General features: G+C 34.2%; 1 protein-coding gene across 2 annotated transcripts in view; it reads left to right on the forward strand.

Moving 5' to 3' along the window:
* Positions 1-22,147, forward strand: part of Cltc (clathrin heavy chain) — a 65,651-nt gene that overhangs the window by 14,588 nt on the left and 28,916 nt on the right. For both annotated transcript variants that reach the window (XM_076871215.1, XM_076871216.1), the window contains exons 2-9: positions 6,725-6,932; positions 10,060-10,328; positions 11,331-11,492; positions 14,234-14,347; positions 14,773-14,946; positions 16,236-16,433; positions 18,258-18,458; positions 21,650-21,802. In XM_076871215.1, coding sequence (XP_076727330.1) covers positions 6,725-6,932; positions 10,060-10,328; positions 11,331-11,492; positions 14,234-14,347; positions 14,773-14,946; positions 16,236-16,433; positions 18,258-18,458; positions 21,650-21,802 — 1,479 coding nt within the window. The remainder of the gene's footprint in view (positions 1-6,724; positions 6,933-10,059; positions 10,329-11,330; positions 11,493-14,233; positions 14,348-14,772; positions 14,947-16,235; positions 16,434-18,257; positions 18,459-21,649; positions 21,803-22,147) is intronic.

Below are 22,147 nucleotides of genomic sequence, written 5' to 3' on the forward strand. Positions count from 1 at the left end.
ATATTTAATACAATTGTATACATTAAGAAGGGTAAAAAGTTAGACATGGTGGTACACACCTATAATCCCAGCTTCTAGGGAAACTGAGGCAGGAGTGTCCCAAGTTTGAGGCCAGCCTGGGCAATTTTATCAAGACCCTGTCTCAAAAAAATGAAAAGGCCTGGGAATGTAGCTCAGTAGTAAAAACATCTCTGGTTAATATACAATACCCCCCTGCCCCCTTGTCCTAAGAGGAAAAAAAGGAAGTTGGGCAAAAAAATGCTAGCATAAGACAAAACCATATAAAGCCACACTATATTTATGGCCCATTTGGTCTTTTAACAGTATTTTCATAGTTTGATCACTAAGGTATTCTAATACATACTGACTCAGCACCCCTGGGTTTCCTTATTCTCTGGCATATCAGTGTTTTCCCATTCTTTAGGAACACATGAAGAAAGCAAACTAGTATGTATCGCCATACTATAGTCTTGAGTGCTAGATTATGGACAGGACAAAAATCCCTACAGTGCAGAGCAGTTCTGTGCTCCCACACTGATGTGTGTACTTGATGTGTGCCATATCACTTTAACTTTTCATTCAGCATTGAGGCATGACTTTATTCCTCCTCAAGCAAGAATGAACACTTTCCCTTTTCTGTTTACTGTAAATGTGACAGTAAATATTTTTTTTTGAAAATATTAATCTCTTCTTCAGTGAAAGGTCCCTCAATTTGGGCTTGTCTACTAGAACATTGTGATTAGATTCTTGTTATATAATTTTGTCAGGATGGATACCACAAAGTGATATTGTGTTCTTTTTAATGCATTAGTGTTGAGAAGCGCAGGCTGTCAATTTGAGTCATTGCTAGTGATTATAAAACTTTGGTCACTTTCATTGAGAAATTTCTCCACCACAAATTTTCTTTTCCCTTTGTAATAAGTATCTTGGGGCAGGGGGTGAGTGGAGATACCTTGACTGTGTAAGTATCTGTTACTCAAAATTTCATCCATTAGTTTTATTCCATTGATGATTATTTCTTGAAACAATTCTGATTGCCAGATAATGACTTCTTAAAAATTGCATCAGGGGCTGGGGATGTAGCTCAAGCGATAGCGCTCGCGTGGCGTGCGTGCGGCCAGGGTTCGATCTTCAGCACCACATACAAAGAAAGATGTTGTGTCCGCTGAAAACTAAAAAATAAATATTAAAGTTCTCTCTCTCTCTCCTCTCTCCTCTCTTCTCTCCTCTCTCTCTCTCTCAAAAAAAATTGCATCAGTGTTTCACTACTTTTAAGTTGACTTTCTTCTTTATGGGACAACTTTTCCTTCTCACTACTTTTTTCTTTCTGTTATTGGAGACTTATAGATTTTGTCTCTTTTAATTTATAATTGTCCTAAAATTAGTTTAGGGTATAGATTCTGTAAAGGAATGATGTCTTTCTGTGTAAGATGATTCTGGACTATAATTTTAGAAAGGCATGTTAATGATCAGTGTTGGTAGAAAATTTCATCCTTTTAATTTTTATTTGTTCTTTTTAGATATAGACATGTACCACTGTGGGGTATTGAACAGAAGTCTTCAGCTCTTTTGTAAATTGAGAAGAGACATACTGTGCCTGTATTCTATTTTGCCTTCTGTTTCTTGGTCTTGAGCGAAAAGAGAAATTTTGATAATACTGACCTTATCCTATTTGTTTTCATTAACTTCTTCTTCCAGCATAAGTTTTTGGAGACATATTTTCCAAGTTTGTAAAAAAGTTTTAGCAATACTGTTCTATGATGCCTTTCTAAAAATAAGAATTAAGATAGGGTTACTTAGCATGAAAATGGTGCATAGATTTGAAGATTCTGGTCTCACAATTTAATTAAAGAATAGAATTGGAAGTCTTAAAGTGTAATTTTCTCTGCAACTCTCCAAAACAGCATTTCAGTGTGTTGAGTAAGTTAAATTCCTAGAGACCACTAATCTTATATTATCAGTAATTAAAAGCAGTTCCCACCCAGAATTTTAACCAACCTTGTAGACAGCTGAATTAAGCAGATAATGAAATGGAAATGCAAAAAAAAAAAAAAAAAAAAAAAAAAAGGCTAACCTTGAGCTAGCCTAAAAGTACTGATATGTTCAATATCTGTTGAAGCCCTAAAAGTATGTCAGGCACTGTTCTTAGCATTTCACAAATCCTCACAACTTTTGAGAATAAGTCTTGTCACCCAGATATTTTGGATGAGGAAATAGATGCATAGACATATTGATTTGTCCATGGTCATTTTACTGACAAAACAGGGACCATATCCAAACATTTTGTTTCTTATGAGGAATCTACAAAAGCAATTAATTCTAGATGTCACTTGAACTTTATATTCAAAGTTATAAATTGGTACTATAATTGTCTACTTGAATGAAGAAGTTCTGTTTTATGGGCAGTTTGAAATACTATTTCCTAAAATAATCAGAAATGTAGTATATTGCAACCCCTTTCTTTCCTTGCATGTTAATCCAAATTGAGCAGGGAAGGAGAGGAGAGGGAAAAGGTAACATTTTTGTATGATGTGTAAAATGTAACTCCAGGGTACTCCAGAGTTTTGGCTTAGCTGATTAACAATAAATCTGTTTACTTAACCTTTTGGAAGCTAGGTTTATGCTGTCAAGTCCTAAAGTAATGCTACTTGCAGACCAAAATCTATATGGAAGCCAGATTATGTTATAAGGTTTATGTGCTTCTTCATAAAAAGAAGCAGTTGAGAAGCATTATCCTTTTGTGCATTGTAACATTAATGTTTCTTGAAAGGGGAGGATGGAAATACATACTTTTTATGTATTAGAGGATACCACTGATAGTTTTGTCTCTAATTGCTTGATGGAGAGAGAAATATTACTGGAAAGATGGGGTTGGATGGCTTTTCATAGTACTAAACTCATATAGTTTGAATATCTTACCATATGTATGTGGTAACTTTAAAAAAGCAATTTGTTTTCTTGAATTCAGGTTTATTGACTCCATATTCTCAGGACAGCAAAATAAAAGTTCTTTGAAGTTTTTTAAAAAGCTTTATTGTAGAAATTTCCAAGCATATCTCAAAATAGAATATCTCCAGCTTCCACAATAGTAACATTTTTGCCAATTGAGAGGATAAAAAAAGTGACTGTAGTTTGGATATTGTATGGTTTCTGGAAGATAGCTACAAATTTGTGACATACAAATTGCCCTCAAAATTTCAAAACGTGGTTTGTTCCACGTTCTGTAATTAGTTTCTGTGGTATAATTCATGTTCTGTGACACCTTTTTATAATAGACTAAAAGATCTTCATGGTTAGTATAGGCTGTTTGGAATACCAAACCTGTTTAAAAGTATTATGTTGCACTTTTTAAAAAGTTTTAATCAGGGGCTGGGGATGTGGCTCAAGCGGTAGTTTGCTCGCCTGGCATGCGTGCGGCCCAGGTTCGATCCTCAGCACCACATACAAACAAAGATGTTGTGTCTGCTGAAAACTAAAAAATAAAATATTAAAAAATTCTCTCTCTCTCTAAAAAGTTTTAATCAACCTGTGTTTTAATCAACTCTGAGGGTATACCTTAGCCAGAATTGTGATTAAGGATGATGGCTTGTCCTGTTACACTTGTTTTGGCATGTTTCTGTTTTGAATATATCACAGTGAAATATGGGGAGAATGGGTGAATACTCTGTGCATTCTGTCTCAAAATTAATACCAATAAGGGAAAAAGATCTTACCAACCTTATTTGAAGAGATGGAAAAATGTAACTTCCTTTTAACTGACAGGAATTTGAAGTTCCTCTCATTTCCTTTCCTAACAACAGTGGAAGGTTTTTTAGGAAGGAGCAGTTTCCTGTTTAGTTGTGTAGATGGCCATCACTTACATACGCTTTTTAATATGTTTAAACATTTAGTATTGTTTAGAGTTTGCCACTTAGCTCTTGTTTAGTGTTGAGTTTTTTTTTTACAATAAAGTATATTTGTCTATTTCACATAGGGGTGTTTTGAATAGTACTATTACATTCTTAATGGAGAAGACAAAAAAATTACATTTCCATAATTTTTTTTTTTTAATATTTATTTTTTAGTTTTCGGCGGACACAACATCTTTGTTTGTATGTGGTGCTGAGGATCGAACCCGGGCCGCACGCATGCCAGGCGAGCGCGCTACCACTTGAGCCACATCCCCAGCCCACATTTCCATAATTCTCTTGGTAGAATGTGTTTAAAGAGAAAGGAATATATAGATTGCAGAATTATAGGCAGTCCTACTCTATTATAAAATCAAATCTTTGCTTTTTCTGCAAGGAGAACACCTGAGATTAAAGGTCAGTGCTGTTACCACATGTTTTTCTACTGTATTTGTTTTTTTGGGGTTTTTTTGTTTGTTTGTTTTTACTGGGAATGTAGCAGAGAATTGGAAACAGGATGCTCAACTTTCTTTTTCTCTTCACTGGCTTTTTAGTAGTGGTTTCTTAGATTTGCCTTGAGTCTGCCTCTGAAGTTGCGGGTGGGGAATCATTTTTGATTGTAAGAATCATTTTTGAGTACAATTAATAGTATCTGTGGTTTACATTTGTACTTTGAATTTAATTTTGGTTTTTGATTAACACGGCTTTTCCTCTTGTCTTTTTGAACATTATAGGACTTAAGTATTGAAGCTGAAACTCAGAATTGTAGTAGGTGTAAGTTTGGTAGAGACTTTAAAACATACAGTTCTCAGAGTAGTTGAAAAGATAACTTGTTGCTTTTAGGGATATTGCTCTATGAACTCTGAGCCACTGGAATGTTTTCTCTGATTATTGGAAAGGTAACTATTTCCATTAAACCTTCAAGAGTCTAAGAACCCTCTACTCTGAAAAATTCAGGTATATACCTACCCTGAAATTATTCTGACAGCTTGGTTTATGATAGGCCTCCCTAAAGCCCACTGGCTATCTCTTTATATGTTTCGGGAACCATTTACATTTATCATTCTCCATTAGTTCTGGTGCTAAGAGTAAACATAAAATTTTAAGTCAGGAGTAAGTGAAAATTAATTCATAGTATTTTATTGTAACAATTCATTATAAATGATCCATTTCAGCTTATAGTTAGCTTGCATTGTAGCATATACTTAAGTTTGTAAAACTGGTTAATATTCTCCTTTATTACCATCTTTGTATTAATGATTAGACAGTTGTTTGACTCCTTGCGGGTGGAATTAAGTGATTGAGTAACTATACTTTATAACTGCTTAGGCCTATAGTCATTGAGGTCTAAGAGGTAAGTGAAAGTAAATCATAGCCTCTCAGGCTTAAGCTGTATCTTATTCAGATCGATCCTGGCCTGGTTTTTTTTGAGCAGTAATAGCAGAAGAGTTTGTCAAAAGAATTAGACAAAGTACAGTTAACCTTGGCTCAGTCAGTCTAGAGGTGATCTCTAGGGAGGGAAACTATTACTGAGGGACAAAGATGATGCAAAGATTTGATTTTTTTTTTTTTTTGGTATGTGTGCTTTTTCTTTTTTCCTTTTTGTATTTTGTGCCATGTTAATTTATTACCCAATGGAGGAAGGAAGTCTGGCCATGGATAATAAAAATAAAGGCTTCAGGTACCCTCTTTCAGTGGGACTTAATTTGTCCATACCACATTTAATCACCTAGCATATTAATGACCCACTCTGGTAGAGATACCTTCCAGTAATAAGTGAACTTAAGTTCTTACACACTTAGTTGGTTTTCAAAGACCTGCTATTTTTAGATATTTAGTGCCTTTTGAGTATATAAAGTAAATATAATTCCCTTATTTTTTCTTGTTAAAACCATTAAGTAACTCCCTCTGCCCACAGAACAAATTCAGGATTCTTACTGAGGTACTTTTAGTTTCTCAGTCTAGCTCTTGTCTCTTTATTTGCCACAGTCCTTTCATAGTTTACGTTCTTGTTGTGGCAAAAGTACATGTAACTCCCTTAGACACTAGTATCTCTGTGCCTTAGCACATGCTGCTTCTTTTGAGAATTCTCTTTAATTTTCTTCTGTGTCTTCCTTGAAGACATTACCTTAAGCTATGGGGTTATTTTCAAAAGAGCATCCCTTGTTATCTTTGTTTTGGCACTTTTGCACAGTATTGTAACTTGGTGTACTTGTCTACTCTTGGTAATCCAAGTTCCTCTAGATAAGAACTCTTTTAACATTCTAAATCTTTCACTATTCTGTAACTTTATTTACAGATACCTGAAGCCTAATGCAGGTGAAAAAGTAACTGTACTAAATGTTCAGGAAATTAAGAGAAGATAGGTTCTCCTGGGCATGGTGGCACGCTTGTAATTGCAGCAGTTTGGGGTGCTGATGTAGGAGGATTGCAAGTTCAAAGCTAGACTCGGCAACATAGAGAGACCCTAAGCAATTGAATGTGATTCAGTGGTTAAGCACCTGTGGTTTCAATCCCTGTTACTGGGAAAAAGAGTTCAGTAGTTCAAAGAAACATGATAACTTAAAATTCCTTGAGCCACAAATCTTAGAACTTTCTTTTAAAATCATCTCTATTTGTTCTACCTTTGTGTATAACTATGAAGTTATAATGAAACAATTGAATGCCATGTTTATGGGAAGATGTGAAGGTCCATTATTTGTCTATTAATTACCTCACTTAATGAAGTTGTCACCGTGCATTAATGGATAAGTGACGGTTTATAATGATAACAATATGTGAATGTCATTTTTTCTAACTAGTTTGGTAACGTGGTTTATTCATTTTTTTTTTTTTAGCTCCAGAACCTTGGTATCAACCCAGCAAATATTGGCTTCAGTACCCTGACTATGGAGTCAGACAAATTCATCTGCATTAGAGAAAAAGTAGGCGAGCAGGCTCAGGTGGTAATCATTGATATGAATGACCCAAGTAATCCAATTCGAAGACCGATTTCAGCAGACAGTGCCATCATGAATCCAGCTAGCAAAGTAATTGCATTGAAAGGTATAAAAGATTGTGAATTTCTTTCTTAAAACTCTTCCTATATATATTTTATGCAGTACAATAATTGGGGTTTTTTAGATGTATTGAATTAAATAAAAAGATATACAAAGTTAAGGCTAATACTGAACTTTCATGGTTTTTACTTGGGATATTTCTATGAAATGTTTTAGAATAGGTCAATTTGGAATGATTTTAAGTCTTAAATATACTTAAGTTTTATGATATATAAAACTGCTAAAAATATCTCTTTAGAGGAAATAAATTAGTAATATATTCTTTTTTTTTTTTATTAATTTTTATTGTAGGTTGTTCAAAACATTACATAGTTCTTGATAATAGTAATATATTCTAAGTAAAATATCCTTTACTATATTAGGAGCTAAACATTTCAAAATTTATTATGATAATCCGCTTGTTTTTTCATTTTTATATTTCAGAGTTTTGTTTCATTTAGATAATTAAGTTATAAACATGGTTTGAATTTACACTGATTGTTAAGTGTTGTGTATATAGGTAAATATTAAAATTTAGAAATCCAGAATTTGAGATCATTAAGACTAATTTTAGTTGTTACAAAAAGGAAATGTATAACCTATCATTCTAAACAGAGTTCAGTAGTTTTGACTATCTGGGAGCCTCTGTTATGATTAATCTTTTTTCTTTGAATTTTAAAATGAGAATGTACCTGACCCTTTATAATAGAAGTTTTGAAGAAAGTTAGGTCATTGGCATGAACATACTTTATACAAAGATATGAAAAATTGTGCTCTATATGTGTAATAAGAATTGTAATTCATTCCTCTGTCGTATATTTAAAAAAATAAAATCAATTTAAAAAATAAAGAAAGCTAGGTCAAGAACAATTAAATTGACTCCTGAAAAGGCATTTCATTGCTAGTTTTTTTGCTTTGTTGTTTTTCTCTTTGATAGTAGGAAGAATTCAACCATTGAGCCACATTCCCAGACCTTTTGTTTTTATTTTGAGACAAATTCTCAAGGCTTAGGGCCTCACTTAGTTGTTGAAACTGGTCTTGCTTTTTCCTCTACCTTCCAAGTCACTGGGATTTCAGGCATGTGCTATTGTGCCTAGCTTAGAGGTGTTGAACTTTTTATCCAAACTTTTCTTTATGACTTAAACTGTATATTTAGTAACACAGGTTAAGTATCTCTTATCTGAAATGCTCAGGACCAACACTTTCTAAGTTTTTTGAATTTTGGAATATGTTCATATACTTTACTGGTTAAGCATTCCTAATCCTAAATCCAAAATCAGAAATGTATCAAAATCCAAAACTTTCTGAGCTTCATTATGCTCAAAAAATTTCAGATATTGGAGCATTTTAGATTCTCAGATTAGGATGCTCAACCTGTAATACAGTTTTGAGGTAAATGGATAGTGAGAGTGTTCAAATGAGCATATTCAAACTAATAAGTAACCATGTGTATCTAATGCAAGAGTTGATCTCATCTTAAGGAAAGATGGTTCAGCTTTCACCTGGTACCAGAGGTTTTGTGACAGTTATCACTTTTTAATAGAAACAAAATGCTATATTTTACACTTTAAGGTATTAGACTCCCTTCAGTCTCCTTAAAGAATTTAAAGTGCTTAGCAGCTCTCAAAACTATTTTACAAGGCCATTGTTTAAATTTTTTCAATTCTTTACTATTTTTAATGTTACTGTTATCTTATCACATTTCTTAATGCTTTCTTATGTGTGCAGATGGTGAGTTATTTTAAATTAGATTGTATTAGTTATTGTCCTGTTCCATAAAAAGAATAAATTCAAAAGATTTTTAAAGCATTGTGAAATATATTATAGCTTTGTGCCTGTTTGTCCGAATTATGGAGTTGAGCTGTCATCCTTTGCCCCCTTCCTCAAATCATCCCACTTACATATATTTCAACCCCTATCATGTAAAAACAAAAGTCTAATAATGTGGGGGCTGGGGAAGGCAGCAAAAGAAAGTAAATCATTACAAAATACTGTTGTTCTCTGAAGCCAGTTTTAATCCTCATGGTTTCTTTTTATAAACAGGACTATAACTCTTACAATTTTTCAAGTCTGATTGTAATTTACATCTTATGTGGGATGGGAATAATATACTTTGTCTTATAGAAGTTTTTTTTCATATGTAGTAAGAAAAGTTGTGGTACAAAGCTATTACGCTTTGTCCCTTTCCCACCATCCACCTCCCTCCTTGTGTTACAGTTTTTTGTCCTTTAGAAGCCAGATTCTCTGTGGCTCAGGAATGGAGTTTTCCTTGGTCTCTAAGGATGAATCTGGATAGTGTAGTGATAGCTATGGCTTTGACCTCCATTAATTTCAATTAAATCAGTTTTGGGCTGTAATAGATTTTTGGATTACAATGATAAGTCCTTGCTTCTGACTCAGTGGACTTTTTAATACTCAAGGCAAATTTCATCCTCCTCCTTTAACTAAATGCTTGCTGTCTTAACTGGATGAAGCTTGAACTTTGTTCTTCTTACCTCTAGTATATTAACAGAACCTGAAACTTGTCCTCTTTTTGTTTCCCTCTCCTTTTCTCCAGCACCTTTACCTTCCCTTTGTATCTTCAATTAAATGTAGCATGCAATTCTCTTATGTGGTAACAAGGCAGAATTTTGAAGTAGATGCTCTTTTCAAAAATTAGTTCCCTTAAAATATAGTTGGATGAGAGATGACTGCATTTTTAAAAGTAGACATTTTTCTCTTTGTGTTTGTTAGATTTGCTTTGTCTATTATACATACAACTATCTTAGTATCTGTAAAACATACTTAATTACAAGTATGAAGGTTACCACTTTTGTTTTCCATCATTGTTATGAAAGCTGTTTTTTAGAATTGGTTTTAGTTGGGATTTAGAATCCTGTGGAAGTCATGCTTTCTGTTTAAATTGTGTTTTATTAGAGGTAATATAGTTTTTGCTTGAGAAGTAGCTGTAGATTGTTTGCTTAATCTCAGCTATTATCTTTAAAGGTCATTGTTCTATAAATATGACTTCTGTAATTGGTCATTAGTCTTATTATAGAACCACTTTGAAAATTACAGAGCTAGTGAAGCTAGGTATAATTTATCTTGAATGTTATTTTTTTTAAATGATTCATATTTTTTTTTTCTGTGTTTAGCTGGGAAAACTCTTCAGATATTTAACATTGAAATGAAAAGTAAAATGAAGGCCCATACCATGACCGATGATGTCACCTTTTGGAAATGGATTTCTTTGAATACGGTTGCTCTTGTTACGGATAATGCAGTTTATCATTGGAGTATGGAAGGAGAATCTCAACCAGTGAAAATGTTTGATCGCCATTCTAGCCTTGCAGGATGCCAGATTATCAATTATCGCACAGATGCAAAGCAGAAGTGGTTACTTCTAACTGGCATATCTGCACAGGTAACATTTTTCTAGTTTTTGATAAACAAAAGATTTATAGAGAACTATTTTGTCAGATGAAATTTATTTTGAAGTAGGTCTTTTCTACTTAGTCCTGTTAAATTTGACTGAAGACTTTTTTCTCACTTTTTTTTTTCTTTTTTATTGCAAATAGAGGTTGATGGCTTAACTCCTTTATGCTGACAGAATTTCAGAGCTCTTATTGTTTTAGCTCTTACTTGAAGATTAAATAGAAATTGACTTCAGTTAGCATGGCTTGGAACTTACTATAGAGTGAATATATACTCTTCTGCAGAATTAAGTTTTAAATATCTTTTGCATTAAGAGTATAGATCATGGTAAAATATAAGTCATATTTTAAACATATTAAGCTTTAATAAGGTAATATTCAGAGCTGGAGCTTTTTGTTTTGTATCGTACTGGGCATTGAACCCAGGGACACTTAACTTCTGAGGTACATTCCTAGCCCCTTTTTTTTTTTTTTTTTTTGAGAGAGAGAGTGAGGGGGCTGGAGAGAGAGAGAGAGAGAGAGAGAGAGAGAGAGAGAGAGAGAGAGAATATTTCAACATTTTATTTCTCAGCCTTTGGCAGAGACAACGTCTTTGTATGTGGTGCTGAGGATTGAACCCGGGCCGCACGCATGCCAGACGGGCGCGTTACCACTTGAGCCACATTCCCAGCCCTCCTAGCCCTTTTTATTTTTCATTTTGAGATAGGGTTTTGCTAAGTTGCTTAGGGCCTTCCCAAGTTATTGAGGCTGGCCTTGAACTTGTGATCCTCCTGCCTTAACCTTCTGAGTCTTTGAGATTAGACACATGCCACCACCACCTGGCTCTGAGCTGAATTTCAAGTTAAGATATGTTAAATCTACATTCAAAGACTAATAATGAATTATAAATTCTGCTGAAGATGATTTAAGTATTTAATTATTTCACTGTTGATGAATCTGGAACTTACTGATTCATTGGGTCCCCATACTTTATTTTCTTTGGTCTTTTATAGCAAAATCGTGTGGTGGGAGCTATGCAGCTGTATTCTGTAGATAGGAAAGTATCTCAGCCCATTGAAGGACATGCAGCTAGCTTTGCACAGTTTAAAATGGAAGGAAATGCAGAAGAGTCAACTTTATTTTGTTTTGCAGTACGAGGTCAAGCTGGAGGGAAGGTAAGATTTGTTGTTTTTTTTGGGGGGGGGTGGAGGGTGGGGGTTGAACCCAAGGGTGCATAACCACTGAACTACATCCCCAGCTCATATATATATATATATATATATATATATATATATCATACAGACAGACATGCGTATATATATTTTATTTAGAGACATGGTCTTGCTAAGTTGCTTTGTGCCTTGCTAAATTGCTGAGGCTGGCTTTGAACTCGAGATCCTCCTGCCTCAGCCACCCAAGCCGCTGGGATTACAGGCATGTGCCACTGCACCTGGCAAGATTTGTCTTAGCTAATTATTTTAGTGAGTCTTCCTGCTACTAATTGATTAGTCCTCTAAATTCAAAATAATCATCTCCCTTTCTTGTTAATCTGTTATTAATGTTCAGATTTGTGGTGACTTAGTATATCAAATACTTTATCTAGTGATATTTTTCTAAAATAATATTCTTCACAGTTTTTTTCTGTCAGCTGTTCTCATGCTTTATTTTGGTTTCTTTTATATGAAAGGCCTTACATTAGTGTTTGTTGACTTTACTCTGCATAGACTCATTAGGGTTGCTAAAATATTCATGTTTTTTAAACCAGAGTTGATTCCTTAAGTTGTACCCATGATCAGCCTTTTAAAATACCCTATGTGACTTTATAGATGGAATGTGGACCATGTTTTGAGTAACATTGCCTTAAGTTAGAGATTATCAACCTGGGCTATGTATTAGAATCAAATGGAAGTACTTTGTTTGAATTCTTAAGTTATAGAAAGCAGAAACAGGTCTGATTGACAGCACTGAAAATTTAGTAAAAGGATATTGGATACTTGATGGTAGCAAGGATGCCTGTACAACCAAGTTTGAAAAATGAGGAGAAATAAGGAAGAATGGACAGCAGTCAAGGTTCCAACCAAAAATTGTGCCACAGAACTTTAACACTTCTGTTTTTACTATGCCTTCACTGCTGGAACCCTGGAGAATCAGTTTGCCTGCCATTTCCTTTGCCAGAGCAGCAGTTCTAAAGTCTTAATAACTTCATGTCCTGAACTCCCTCTTTGAATTCCAGTGTAAGCAAAGTTACTTGTCTGCCTCTTAGCTCTGAGAAGAGTGGACCAAAAGTTTTGGGTAATTCTGCAAAGGAAGGCTGGCACTATTCGCTGTCCTTTCTGTAGCCAATCAAGAAGATTGTGTAGATTCTTGGCAAACCATAAATTACCTTTAACTTTAACTTTGTTAGAACATATGTCTTTTTCCCTGATTTTTTTAAAGAATTAAGATAGAGATTGCTTAAAATATGATCATCTACAGTCTCTCAATTGGGGAGGAAACAATTCTGCCTAAAATTTCTGAATTGAGGAATAATCCTACCTCAATATAATAAGGATAGAAAGCACTGATATTCAGATAAGAATTGATGGAATTTAAACCAGAAGACAAAATAGGTTTAGAAACTAGTTATTGTCCTTAGGATAGAAGGGTAGGGCATTTTTTTGAAAACTAGTACTGAAAAGTTTCAGTTATCATTTTAAGAATGTCTGGAAACCTATTTCTTGAGCCTGTTTACTTTCTACCTGTTCTATATTAGGAGTCTGCTAAGACTTCTTAAGAGGAGTGTATTGGGGATTGAACCCAGGGGTGCTTTACCACTGAACTATACCCCAGTCCTCTTTAATTTTTATTTTGAGATAGGGTCTTGCTAAGCTGCTGAGGCTGTCCTCAAACAACCTCAGCCTGCCGAGTTGCAGGGATCACGGTTGTGTGCCACCATTACTGGCTCTGCCATGATTTGAAGAGAGACACTAGTTTTTCAATTTGGCTAGTCAAAGATGAGAACTTGTAACTTTCATGTGGCATATCTTGGAAACTGAATTGTTTTTTGTTAGTATATTAAGAAAAACATAAAATAGTATCCTGTTGACATTGTTTTCTTTCTCTTGATGTACAGGATCATGCATTTTAAACCAAAATGTTTTATCTACTTCTATAGGATGTATATGAAGAGAGACCGCTTAGGTATATATTACTCTCCTGTGTTAGAGTAGGTACACAGCAGTAAATTAATAAATTAGATTTCTGTTTGGAAATACTAAATTACAATTGAAAATCATGAGAAAGTGTGTTTGTATGTAATGTATTACCATTCTGTGCCCTTTATTTCAAGGAGATTGAGGTGGGATTATTTCATATATTCAAAGTGTTTACTTTGAAATAATATAGATTCAAAGGGAGCTGCAAAGACAGTGTAGAGAGATACCCTTTGCCCTTTTCCCAGTTTCTTCTAATAGAGTTACATATTGCAAGACTGTAGTACAGTTAAAACAAAATAGGAATTCTACCGGTCTCTTTCATTTCCTCACAAGTAAATTCAAGATACATAGATACATAAATATTCTATCATTATAAAGATTTTCCTCATGACATTATAGTCCCCCTTCTCCCACCATTGCTAACTCGTGGCAAGTTTAATTCATTCTCCATCTATAGTTTTGTTACTTCAAGAATGTTATGTAAAAGGAATCATACAGTATTTGACTTTTTTAGATAGGCTCCCCACCCAGCCATTCACACCCTAGGCATAGTGTCTGTGAGAATTTTGTGTCCTTTTCCTATGGAGGAGTATTCCATGTATGGATGTCTCAATCACAGTTCACCTATAATAGGAAATTTTGGTTGTTTCCAGGTTGGGGCTTCAAGTCTGCTATGATCAACAGCTTAAAGATTTACATGAATTTCATTTTCTTTTGATCAGTTACATATCATTGAAGTTGGAACACCGCCTACAGGGAATCAACCCTTTCCAAAGAAGGCAGTAGATGTTTTCTTTCCTCCAGAAGCACAAAATGACTTTCCTGTTGCAATGCAGGTATCTTAATGTAAAACAAATGGGCTTTTAAAATCTCCCCTCTTACAAGAAATTGTTTAAAATATCATTTCACAGTTGATGCAATGTATGTGATGCTTTATTCTAAAATAAAGTTTATCAGTGAACTTTGTTTAATAAAAAACAAAATAACTTTTCCATGTAATATGTATTAAGTCGGGTTATCAGAATTGTCTTCTTTTTTGTCTTATAGATTTTATACTTGTTCATATGTTTTATGTAAGAGCTTGGGATATCCCACATTTAAATGTGCTATAAAATTGAGGGAAACCTTAAATATTACCTTTTCATTTTTCATATAAGCCTCTCCATTTTGGAGATGGAAGCATCTCCAAAATGGAATTGTACTAAACATTTTTTTTGTTAAATTCATTATTTTACTAAAGGGTTGGTTTTTCTTTTTACAGATCAGTGAAAAGCATGATGTTGTATTCTTGATTACTAAGTATGGTTATATCCACCTCTATGATCTTGAGACTGGTACCTGTATCTACATGAATAGAATCAGTGGAGAAACAATCTTTGTTACTGCACCTCATGAAGCTACAGCTGGAATAATTGGAGTAAACAGAAAGGGGCAGGTAAGGAAACTTTGAAACTTAAGCAATAAATAAAATAATACATTATCATTAGCTTTCTTTTCCCCTCTTGCCAATATTTAATAAGTATTGATGTTGTCAGGCTTCTCATTATAATGACATGAAATGGTACCTCATTGGTTTTTTTCATTTATTTATTTATTCTAATTAGTTATACATGACAATAGAAGAACTAGTTTCTAGAAATTTTCTAAAACAGTCTTGAAGAATAAAAGAGATGAAATTGTGGATTTGATGTTTGGTGAAGACTAAGGTAGTGATCAGTAGAAAGCATGAAGTACAGAGTGTTGAACTGAATTTGTTCTTTTTTTTTTCTTTTTTTTTTTTTTGGTGCTGGGGATTGAAACTAGAACCTTTCCAGTGCTTTGCATCTCTACCTCTAAGTTATACCTCCAAACCTCCTTAATTACTTCCTTTTAACAGTATGTTTTAATATAGAATAGAATGACATGTTGCAGATACAGGATAGCCTAGGTTTGAAGGATGGAGTTCTGACCTATGGAAATGAAAGAATCTCAGAGGTGAAAATGTCTTCATTTTTCTTCAAAGGAATAGTGAAACAGAGAAGACTATTAACCATTTATCTAGTGTACTGAATTCTTAAATATTTTTGACTTCTTGGGAAAGAAATTTCCCGTTTTCATTTATTCAACAGATATAAGGATGTGCTTGTGCTGAACACTGCCTATTGTTAGTAATATGGTTAACCAAAGACAAGCTCCTTTTCTCATGTGGACTACTGACTGAGAAATTGGTAATCAGTGTAATAGTTTGAGAAGAACTTTTAGGGATAGTATAAGTAGTTTATAAACTAGGGTGTGTGTGTAACCAGCTCTGCATTGGGAAGTAGGATGAATGGGCAGGAAAGGACTCTCTTTCTCTAGGGCAATTGACAATAATTTAGCTTTTGGGGCAAGTAGGGTAGTCAGCATTTCTGTGACAGTGGAGTTTTAAGGAAGATCAGGGATGAGTATACTGTTGTTAGGACCGAAGCAATTAGAAATTACATTTACTGATATTGTATTTATTGTGATACTACTATGTGTCTTACATTACGTTAGGTGCTTAAGGAATCTGTGATTCCTTCTCTTGTGCTCTTCCAACCATTGAGTCTAATTTGGCTGCTAGACATGAAAATATAATTTAAAAAATTACTGGAAAAAAATTTTAAACATAAAATTAAAAGGAATATACTTTAAATTTCCTCCCAGTGAGCCCCAGGTTTTATTTATATTCAAGGCTTCTTCAGAGTCATTTTCATTGAATTGCAGGTTCTGTCGGTGTGTGTGGAAGAAGAAAACATAATTCCTTACATCACCAATGTCCTACAAAATCCTGATTTGGCTTTGAGGATGGCTGTACGTAACAATTTAGCAGGTGCTGAAGAACTCTTTGCTCGGAAATTTAATGCTCTTTTTGCCCAGGGAAATTACTCAGAGGCTGCAAAGGTGGCTGCAAATGCACCAAAGGTAAATAGTCATGAGAATGAAATTGTATGATTGGGTTAAAATAAATATCCTATTTTTAATATTGCTAGAAGAGGAATCAGCTTTACACAGAGAAACTACTTTCAGTTTACATTTTCTTTTAGTAGTTAATTGTCAGTGCCTCCAGATTTGATTAGTGTTTTAAAACTCATGTTAGAAGGATTTATAGATCTAGGCAGTTACGATTTACATAGATGTAATAATGTTTAGTACTTATGTTTAATACTGTTTGAACTCAGATGGAAGCTTCTTATTTTATTCCTCAAAGTTGTGCCCTAAGCAGATTCTTTTTAATTTTAGAAGGTAGAGCAATCAGAAATTGGACTGAATGTATTCCAGTCTACCTTTATGTTGGTTTATGTTGGATGTTACCGTCCTGACTAGTATAAATTATGAAATTTGTACTTGATTTAATGTGAGCTTATTTAATAACTATAACTAATTCATGATTATGCTTATTCTTTTATATATTAATGTCATAATTTAGTATATTTCTGATTCTGAATAATTTTGTAACATCAAACCAGAGGTATGATAGACATTGATGTAATCTTTATAACAGTTGGTAAAGATTTGAAATTTAGTTTTAATAGATGAACTCATGCCTTTTTGAGTATTTTTTAATTAATTTTTTTATTATATATAATAGCAGAATGCATTACAATTCTTATTACACATATAGAGCACAATTTTTCATATCTCTGGTTGTATACAAAGTATATTCACACCATTTCGTGACTTCATTCATGTACTTTGGTTAATAATGTCCATCACATTCCACTATCATTTCTTAACCCACTGCTTCCTCCCTTCCCCTCCCACCCCTCTGCCCTATCTAGAGTTCGTCTATTCCTCCCATGATCCCCCTCCCTACCCTACTATGAATCAGCCTCCTTATATCAGAGAAAATATTTCGCATTTGGTTTTTTGGGATTGGCTAACTTCATGTAGCATTGTGTTCTCTGACTCCATCCATTTACCTGCAAATGCCATGATTTTATCCTCTCTTTTTGCCAAGTAATATTCCATTGTATGTATATGCCACATTTTTTTTATCCATTCATCTACTGAAGGGCATTTAGGTTGGTTCCAGTTTAGCATTGTGAATTGTGCTGCTGTAAACATTGATGTGGCTGTGTCCCTGTAGTATGCTGTTTTTTTTTTTTTTTTAGTATGCTGTTTTTATGTCCTTTGGGTATAGACCAAGGAGAGGGATAGCTGGGTCAAATGGTGGTTTTATTCCCAATTTTCCAAGAAATCTCCATACTGCTTTCCATATTGGCTGCACCAATTTGCAGTCCCACCAGCAGTGTATGAGTGTGCCTTTTTCCCCCACATCCTTGCCAACACTTATTGTTGTTTGTATTCATAATAGCTGCCGTTCTGACTGGAGTGAGATGAAATCTTAGAGTAGTTTTGATTTGCATTTATCTAATTGCTAGCAGTGATGAACATTTTTTCATATATTTGTTGATTGTATATCACCTTCTGAGAAGTTTATGTTCAGGTCCTTGGCCCATTTATTGACTGGGTTATTTGGTTTTTTTTGGTGCTTAGCTTTTTGATGAACTCATGCCTTTTAAGATTGACTCTATATAGGGGTCTGTGGCTGTGTCTCAGCACACTTGCCTGGCATGTGTGAGGCACTGGGTTCAATTCTCAGCACCACATATAAATAAACAAAATAAGGGTCTATCAACAAGTAAAAAAAAAAAATTAAAAAAAAAAAGAGAGAGAGAGGGATAGGATTGATTGTGTGTTATTTGAGCCACTTTGAGGTATCCTTAACATTTCTCCTTCTTAAAGGGAATACTTCGTACTCCAGACACCATCCGGCGATTCCAGAGTGTCCCAGCTCAGCCAGGACAGACTTCTCCTCTACTTCAGTACTTTGGAATCCTTTTGGACCAGGGACAGTTAAACAAATATGAATCCTTAGAGTTGTGTAGACCTGTACTTCAGCAAGGTCGGAAACAGCTTCTGGAGAAATGGTTGAAAGAAGATAAGGTATGTTAATTTGTATTGACATATTTCTACTTTGATTGGATTAAGTACAATGTTAACAAGTTAAAATCGTTTATGCTATACACCAAAATGTCTCTTTATTATTTATTGTTATAATAGAATAAGAAAATATATTGCTTAAAGTGCATGTATTTATTTCCTTTGAAAATCTATTTTTATGGATGTTTAGATGAGATATCTTTGTTTAGGTTTATAGTTAGAATTCAAGATTCTTGCTTGGTAGTTAAAATTACTGACCTGGAGTTCTTTGGCTCTAACAAAAGCTTAGGGCAAAATGCTTATTCCAGCATGTAGTCATATTTGTTAATGTATGTGAAATTCTTTTGAACATAGGAATATATTCTTTATCCTACATTCAACAACTGTATTCACAGTAATTCGAGCAATGCAAGTTGTCTTTTCTTTTAGAACTTCCAGAGTGTCATCAAAATTGTGATATTTGCTGCTGGTAAACACATGTAAAGAAAAACTGTTGTATAACGTGCTAGATCATACATATATTAATAAGAGAGCAAACCGATTAGCAATGAGATACTGTTTGATAGTGATTTCATGAAATGTAAATTGGTATTACATGAAAAAATATTTAACTTGGTTTTACATGGGAACTTTTTAAAAAATATTAACTGGCTTTAGGATTCTGTGGGATTTCTCTTTGCCTTTTAGATCTACCCAGTACTTAATTTCTCATTACACAGAGCATGTGAATATACTGTTTTTTAGAACACATTATTTCTTACGTGAAATAGTGACTGAGAAACAGACAACCACTACATGTTACTTATTTGTAAGACACCACACAAATTTAAGCAATCTATTACTACTATTAGTTTTTTTCATAGCACTATACAAAAAGCCTTTCTGCACCAAGTTGTAGTATTAAATTCCATGTTTTATGCCATTGTAGAGAAGTAAAGATAGCACTGTTCAAAACACACAAATAAGTTTAAAATTAATACCTTTCACCATTAGTGTATGTTGGTGGTAGTTTTACATTACTAATTCTAAGTCCTTGTTTCTTGACCCAACTTCTGGCAATCTTAGAGGATACTGGAGGATAGTACTTCAGGGTTGGGATGCTTGGACAAGAGTCTCTGCTGAAGAATAGTTACTAGCCACACTAGCGAGTATTTGAGGTCTGTCCTAATTGTTTAAGATAAGGGAGGATGGGAACAGCCAAGGTAACTGAGTTGACCTATGTAACAGCTTTTTGGGTGTCACTAAGTCTTTTTGTGAACAGTCACACAGGATTCATTTATTCCAAGAGAGCACTGGTCAACTCTTCTTTAGTTAGCATGTTCAGTTAAGATGTACAGACTCTGGTCTGGGCATGTAGCTTGGTGATAAAACACTTGCCTAGCATGCTCAAAGCACTGGGTTTGATTCCCAGTACCAGAGAAAAAGGAAAAGGATATAGGCTCTTATAGGCATTCTAATTTTCAGCAAAACATTTGGTTATGAGAGCTAGCCTCTGAAGTTATCATTAAAAGTAGAAAATCAACTTGCATATAAAACAAAACTTTTAGGAATCTGATTTCTAGATTGGGCAGCTAAGAAAGTTTGAATTATAGATGGGTATCTGGCTGTATATCACCTAAAAATTCTAAATTTTTATCTCTTTGACCTTGTAAAATTAGTGTCTTGCCTTGCAACTTTAAGTCTCCTTTTTTGGTATTAAGGATTTAACCCAGAGTTGTTTTACCACTGAGCTACATCCTCAGCCCTTTTTATTTTTTATTCTGAGACAGGGTCTCATTAAAGTTGATGAGGCTGGCTTTGAACTTGGCAATCCTCCTACCTCAGTGTCCTGAGTTGCTGGGTTTACAGGTGTGCACCACTGCACCCAGCACAGTTTTAATCCTAAATTCAAGAATGTGATGGAATTTAGGTCCTTCAGACATATAGGTTATACTTTAGTTTTAATAATGATCTTTGCAGTGATCTTGTTTTGTTCCTTCAATTTCAAATTTTCATTTGACATTACATTAAAAGTTATATTATTGGGCTGGGATATAGTTCAATGAGAGAATGTTTGCCTAGCATATACTAGGCCCTGGGTTCTATCACTAGCACTGCAGCATATGTGAGGTACTGGGTTCAATTCTCAGCACAACATATAAATAAATAAAGGTTTATCAACAACTAAAATAATTATTTTTTTTTTAAAAAGTTGCATCAGACTGTGGAACCAACCTAGATGCCCTTCAATAGACGAATGGATAAAAAAAATGTGGCATTTATACACAATGGAGTATTACTCTGCATTAAAAAATGACAAAATCATAGAATTTGCAGGGAAATGGATGGCATTAGAGCAGATTATGCTAAGTGAAGCTAGCCAATCCCTTAAAAACAAATGCCAAATGTCTTCTTTGATATAAGGAGAGTAACTAAGAACAGAGTAGGGACGAAGAGCATGAGAAGAAGATTAACATTAAACAGGGATGAGAGGTGGGAGGGAAAGGGAGAGAGAAGGGAAATTGCATGGAAACGGAAGGAGACCCTCAGGGGTATACAAAATTACATACAAGAGGAAGTGAGGGGAAAGGAGGAAAAATATAAGGGGGAGAAATGAATTACAGTAGAGTGGGTAGAGAGAGAAGAGGGGAGGGGAGGGGGGAGGGGGGATAGTAGAGGATAAGAAAGGCAGCAGAATACAACAGACACCAGAATGGCAATATGTAAATCAATGGTTGTGCAACTGATGTGATTCTGCAATCTGTATATGGGGTAAAAATGGGAGTTCATATCCCACTTGAATCAAAGTGTGAAATATGATATATCAAGAACTATGTAATGTTTTGAACAACCTACAATAAAAATTAATTTAAAAAAAAAGTTGCATCATTTTTTAGAAAATTGAGGTCACATAATCTAATTATCCTAATATTCTTAGTAGGTGTAAGGTTCTGTTGAAAGTAAAGTACTTACACTCCTAACAAGGTAGTTGTTAATATCTGTAAGTGTGAAGTTTGATGGGCAGTATTTCTAAGACATTGCTGTGAATGTAATATCAAGAGTGTTACCAGCCATAATCCCTGCATATTTATAATAATTCTAGGAAATTGAGTAATTAAGTCTATCATTAATTATTTATATAGGGAAATAGTATCAACTGTTCATTTATAAAACAGCTCATTGATCACTAACCAATATCTTTTTCCTTTGGACAGCTGGAATGTTCCGAAGAACTGGGTGATCTTGTAAAATCTGTGGACCCTACATTGGCACTTAGTGTGTACCTAAGGGCTAATGTCCCAAATAAAGTCATTCAGTGCTTTGCAGAAACAGGTCAAGTTCAGAAGATTGTTTTGTATGCTAAAAAAGTGAGTTCAATGAAACATTTTCAGCATAAATTCTTGAAATTATTAAGAGAAATCAGCCTATATTCTGTTACTTCAATGGTGAATTTCCTTAAATTTTGAATTACTTGGGAATGTATAAAAATCCTATCTGCAGTCTGATATGTAGAATTTACACTAACTGAAAATGTGAGAAAATGGAGATAATTACTCTTGCATGGCTTGTAAGAATTTAGGATAAGAGGAGTGTGTTTAACATGTCAGAACAAATGTTGCAATGGTCATTTGTTGAAAATGGATAAATGAATTATTAAATTTATAGTTATTCAGATATGTCAAAACCAAAGTTTAATTGAGCATTGTAAGTTA

This window comes from Callospermophilus lateralis, chromosome 11 (assembly GCF_048772815.1).
Source record: "Callospermophilus lateralis isolate mCalLat2 chromosome 11, mCalLat2.hap1, whole genome shotgun sequence".
NCBI classification, from domain to species: Eukaryota; Metazoa; Chordata; class Mammalia; order Rodentia; family Sciuridae; genus Callospermophilus; species Callospermophilus lateralis.